This window comes from Lipotes vexillifer, unplaced genomic scaffold, assembly GCF_000442215.2.
Source record: "Lipotes vexillifer unplaced genomic scaffold, Lipotes_vexillifer_v1.1 scaffold1011, whole genome shotgun sequence".
Classification (NCBI taxonomy): domain Eukaryota; kingdom Metazoa; phylum Chordata; class Mammalia; order Artiodactyla; family Lipotidae; genus Lipotes; species Lipotes vexillifer.
This window is the reverse complement of record NW_006787698.1, coordinates 2,735,249-2,740,826: the sequence shown is the minus strand read 5'-3', so window position 1 is coordinate 2,740,826 and position 5,578 is coordinate 2,735,249. Positions and strand designations below refer to the sequence as shown.

At 39.0% G+C, this 5,578-nt stretch overlaps 1 protein-coding gene across 1 annotated transcript in view; it reads right to left on the bottom strand.

Annotated features, from left to right (window-relative positions):
- Nucleotides 1-5,578, bottom strand: part of ADGRE1 (adhesion G protein-coupled receptor E1) — a 47,683-nt gene that overhangs the window by 1,043 nt on the left and 41,062 nt on the right. The window contains 3 exon segments of the mRNA XM_007460740.1: nt 1,459-1,563; nt 1,677-1,845; nt 5,208-5,299. Of these exon segments, the coding sequence (XP_007460802.1) occupies nt 1,459-1,563; nt 1,677-1,845; nt 5,208-5,299 (366 nt within the window).

The following is a 5,578-nucleotide window of genomic DNA, read 5'->3' as shown; positions in this document are numbered from 1 at the left end:
GGAAAGAGAAGCGATCAGACTCTGGATCCATTTTGAGAAAAAGTCATCAGGATTTGCTGATGAATCAGAGACGGAAGAGAGTGAGAAGAAAAGCAGAGTCAAGGTTAACTTCACACCTTCCCTCCCGAGCAATAGAAAAATAGAGGACCCTATGTGGAAATGAGAGGTAGGGGAATCAGAAGCTCATTTGGAATGTGTTACATCTGCGACATCTATTAGACATCTAAGTGGGGGCATTTGGTAGGTGGCAGGTTATATGAGTCTAGAATTCAGGAGAGGGGGCTAAACTGCACATTATTTATAATTTGGGGGTCATTGCTAATAGATGGTGTTTGTAGCCATGAGATTGGATGAGATCCATTGTGTAGAGGAAAATGTGCGCTTCGAACAAAAATGATGCATTGTCAGAGGATACCCCTTTGGGTATTATCTGATCTATGGTGGAGCTATTTTACAATTCTGTAAATTTTAAATAACTGAGAGTGATGGAAAATAATTTCATGGAAATATCTGTTTTTCCTTTACTTGCACTCTCATTTCAATATTATTGAGATTATATATGTATTTAATTCACATATATTAATACATAAGTAATACACATATATGAATTTTAAATATATTATATGATACTAATAATTATATATGTCTGCATATTTATAATTATATGTATGATTATATTATATAATATTAATAATTATATATAATGGCTTTATATTTATAATTATGTATAAAATACAATTATGTATAATTATGTATAATTTATAGATATTATGTATGAAATTTATATATAATATATATTTATATATTATATAATATAAAATTTACATATTATAATGTGAATAATTATATATAATGTCTGTATATTTACAATAATATGTATAATTATATAATATATAATTATATGTTCTATATATTACATATAATTATCAATGAGGAAACCAGGCAGATGTTATAATTGGTTCAAAGGAGAACACAAAGAACATACATATATATAAAGTAGTAATATTATGTATTATGTATACATTGTGAACATGGTATACATTATATGTGTGCTATGTATTATGTGTACATTATATACATTGTACACATTATATGTATGATGTAATACACATACACGTCTGTTCTTTGCGTTCTCTTGTGAACCAGTTATAACATCTGCTGCTTCCCTCACTGATTAATGAGCAGAATAAAATCCTTGACATATGCTTATTTTATATCTGTGAGTCATGATTTTGTCTCTTTTAGTTTGCATAGCTACTGAGGGGCAGAGCTGGCATTTAAACCCAGGCAGTCTGGCTCCCAAACCCCCACCCTTAAACCCCAAACTTTATCAAATGAGTTAATACCCGTGTACGTGTTTAGCCCACAGCAGGTACTCAACATACAGTGCTGTCTAGTATTGTTAAGAAGCAGACATTCTGTCTGACCAGAAGCTGCGTACAACATGCAGTCTCTCACCGTTTTGGAAGTGGAGGGAATGGATGACAGTACGATCCCTGAAGTCTCGGACTGGGAGCTGGGTTTGGTCTTCCTGGTCATGCATCTTCTGTATTCTTCCCGTACCTGAAGGTGGAGACACATCATGGGGAGATGAATCACTCTTAGATGCAGGGGCATGTGTGGGCAGAGGCATGAGCCCTGGAAGGAAGGGGACTGGGAAGGCAGCAGCTACCTACCTGGCGGTTAAGCAGACAATGAATGAGGAAGATGAAGGCTCCTTGCAGGCTGTTGATGATGGTGAACAAGTAAGCCATGACATTGGCCATGGGTCCAATCTGGAAAATGCCCAACACCCAGGAACAGCCCAAGATGAAGATCTGAGCAAAGGCTTTGAATGTCAGTAACCTGGAGGGGAAGATTTGCAGAGGCTAAGGTTCTAGGAGGTGGCTGTTGTCCTTATGGGCCACCACCATCCCAGGTTTAGCCTGAGGCTGCCACCATGTGACCCGTCACCTGGGTGAGAATAAACGTGGAACAGAGGCTCCAAGCCTAGAGGTAGGAAAATCAAATCCTACAGACATTGAAAAGGCAATTGGCCTACAGATACACATGGACACAAAGATGTGTGGACACATGTATTTAATGCAATATTGTCTGTAGTAATAAAAGGCTAGAAGGCACTATTTACAATAGACAAGACATGGAAACAACCTAAATGTCCATCAACAGATAAAGAAGATGTGGTTTGTGTATATATATATATACATCTCACATATATGTTGTATATATGTATATATGTGTACATTTCTATGTGTATACACACACACACACACAATGGAATATTTACTCAACCATTAAAAAGAATGAAATAATGCCATTTTTATCATACTAAGTATGATAAAGTATGTAAGTCAGAAAGAGAAAGACAAATACCATATGATATCACTTACATGTGGAATCTAAAATACGACACAGATGAACTTATCTACAAAACAGCAACAGAGTCACAGACATAGAGAACAGACAAGTGGTTGCCAAAGCGGGGGGCAGGGGAGGGATGGATTTGGAGTTTGGGATTAGCAGATGCAAACTATTATATATAGAATGGATAAGTAACAAGGTCCTACTGTATAGCACAGGGAACTATATTCAATATCCTGTGATAAACCACAGTGTAAAAGAATATGAAAAAAGGCTCCCTGGAGGAGGTGGTATTTACACTGGAAACCTTCCTGGAGGAGGTGATATTTGTATTGGAAAGCTCCCTCCCCCACTCCCCACGGGAGGAGATGATATTTACATGGGAAAGATGCATAAGACATGGGGTGAGTACCCAGGTCAGACCTGGGGTCAGGAGACAGCTTAGTGTTTAATGGCTGGGAGGGATTCTTAGGCCCTCCTGGAAGCTGACTCTGCCATGAGGATTCTTGTTTCAGGGTTGATTGCGGGAGGGCATTTAGCAGAGGACAAGTGAGGGGAACAGGGTAGGACAGAAGAAAGAGTTGAGCACGGAGGTAGTCCTAGCTGGAGCCCAGCCTCTGCCTGACCCCACGGGCATCCCTGGAGCCTGAATAACACCACCCAGCTGATCTCACTTTGTTTTTTTGTTTTTTGTTTTTTTTCCGGTACGCGGGCCTCTCACCGTTGTGGCCTCTCCCGTTGCTGAGCACAGGCTCCGGACGCGCAGGCTCAGCGGCCATGGCTCACGGGCCCAGCCGCTCCACGGCATGTGGGATCCTCCCGGATCGGGGCACGAACCCGTGTCCCCTGCATCGGCAGGCGGACTCTCAACCACCGCGCCACCAGGGAAGCCCCTTGTTAGTTGTTTTTAACCTTAAGTATTGATATGATGTAAGCTACATAATATGTGGAAAACACAAAGTGCAGAATAATATGTACAGTATCCTATCATTTATGTAATGGATATATAAGTATAGAATATTCTGGAAGGAAGGTCAATTTAAGTGATAATGGTCGCTTAGGGTAGGAGGGATCTGGGGACCCAGGGGGTCAGGGGAGAGATAGAGAATGACTTTATATGTGTTCTCTTTTTCACTACTTAATTTTTCTTACCATTGTATGTATTAACTTTGTTTTAACTTTTTGCACTAACTTTTTAAAAATAACTTTAAAAAAATATTCAAGAGGAGTGAGGGATTGGACACTGACAGGAAAATAAGTAAAGGACATTATCAGTTTACTGTTGATAAAAGCTAGACAATGTCTGGTTTTAGTAGGTTCTTAAAATGAACTTTAGTTGAATGATGAAGTTAAGAAAACAAATGCCTATAAGAATATGAAAAAGTCCCACATCTGTAAGATAAAATATATATATATGAAACTAAAATAATGAGATTGTAAATTTCATATATTAATTCAGGAAAACAATAAAAATGACAAACACTAGTGTTGGCAAAGCTGCAGGTAAACAAGCACTATTGTAAATGGAAACATTTTCTGGAAAACGATTTGCAATATATACTAACAGTGTTACAATCCAACCTACTCTGACTCAGGCAATTTCATGCCTACTATTGTATTTTTTTTGAATTTTATTTAATTTATTTTTTATACAGCAGATTCTTATTAGTTATCTATTTTATACACATCAGTGTATACATGTCAATCTCAACCTCCCAAATCATCCCACCACCATCCCCCCTCCCACTTTCCACCCTTGGTGTTCATATGTTTGTTCTCTACATCTGTGCCTCTATTTCTGCCTTGCAAACTGGTTCATCTGTACCATTTTTCTAGATTCCACATATATGCGTTAATATACGATATTTGTTTTTCTCTTTCTGACTTACTTCACTCTGACAGTCTCTACGTCCATCCACATCTCTACAAATTACCCAGTTTCATTCCTTTTTATGGCTGATTAATATTCCATTGTATATATGTACCACATCTTCTTTATCCATTCATCTGTCGATGGACATTTAGGTTGCTTCCGTGACCTGGCTATTGTAAATAGTGCTGCAATGAACATTGGGGTGCATGTGTCTTTTTGAATTATGGTCTTCTCTGGGTATGTGCCCAGTAGCGGGATTGCCAGGTCATATGGTAATTCTAGTTTTAGTTTTGTAAGGGACCTCCATACTGTTCTCCATACTATTATTGTATTTAATAACAACAGATGCGTAAGAAGATTTGCCTACAAGGGTATTTCAAGATAGGATGGTTTATAACAGTAAAAAAAAAAAAGAAAGAAAGAAAGAAAAAGAAACAACTTAAATGTCCATAAATAAGGGATGATTTAAATAAATTGTGCTAGGTCTTTACACTAGAACACTATATATAAAAAAAAGATATTGTCAACAATTTCTAATTAAATAGAAAAATATTCATTACATGTTGTTAAGAGAAAAATGGTTATAAAAATAAAATAGTATGATTCTGGTTTTGTAAATTTGTACATATAAGCATGCACAGTAGAAGAATTAGAGAATATATTAATAGTTCTAATACAGGAAACACTCACCCCTCCTAGGAACTGTACTAAATGCTTCGTAAGCCACATGAAATGGGCAGTGTTAGCATCCCCGTTCTACAGATGAGGAAACTGAGTTTCAGAGAGGTTATGTAACTTGCCTAAGGTCACACAGCTTTTAAGTGGCAGTGCTGAGGTTTGAGACAGCCTGATCTAGACACTGTGCTATTCCATTTGGGGCACAGGACCAGGCTTACAAAAGGTACTCAATGAACATTTGGGGAACGAAGGAAAGGAGACTAGAAGAGGAGGGGAAAGGAAGAATGGACGGTACCTGGTGTCTTTGAGCTTGGAGACTTCAGCACTGATGCTAGAAATCTGCTGCCTCAGGATCCACAGTGTCCCAGTCAGGAGGATGGAATTGATCTACAGAGTCAAGAAGAAGGGATGGAGAGATTGGATATACAAAAGGATAATGGCCAGACCATCTATAAAAATAGAACTCTGGGCTTCCCTGGTGGCGCAGTGGTTGAGAGCCCGCCTGCCGATGCAGGGGATACGGGTTCGTGCCCCGGTCTGGGAGGATCCCGCGTGCTGTGGAGCGGCTGGGCCCGTGAGCCATGGCCGTTGAGCCTGCTCGTCCGGAGCCTGTGCTCCACAATGGGAGAGGCCACAACAGTGAGAGGCCCACATACGGCAAAAAAA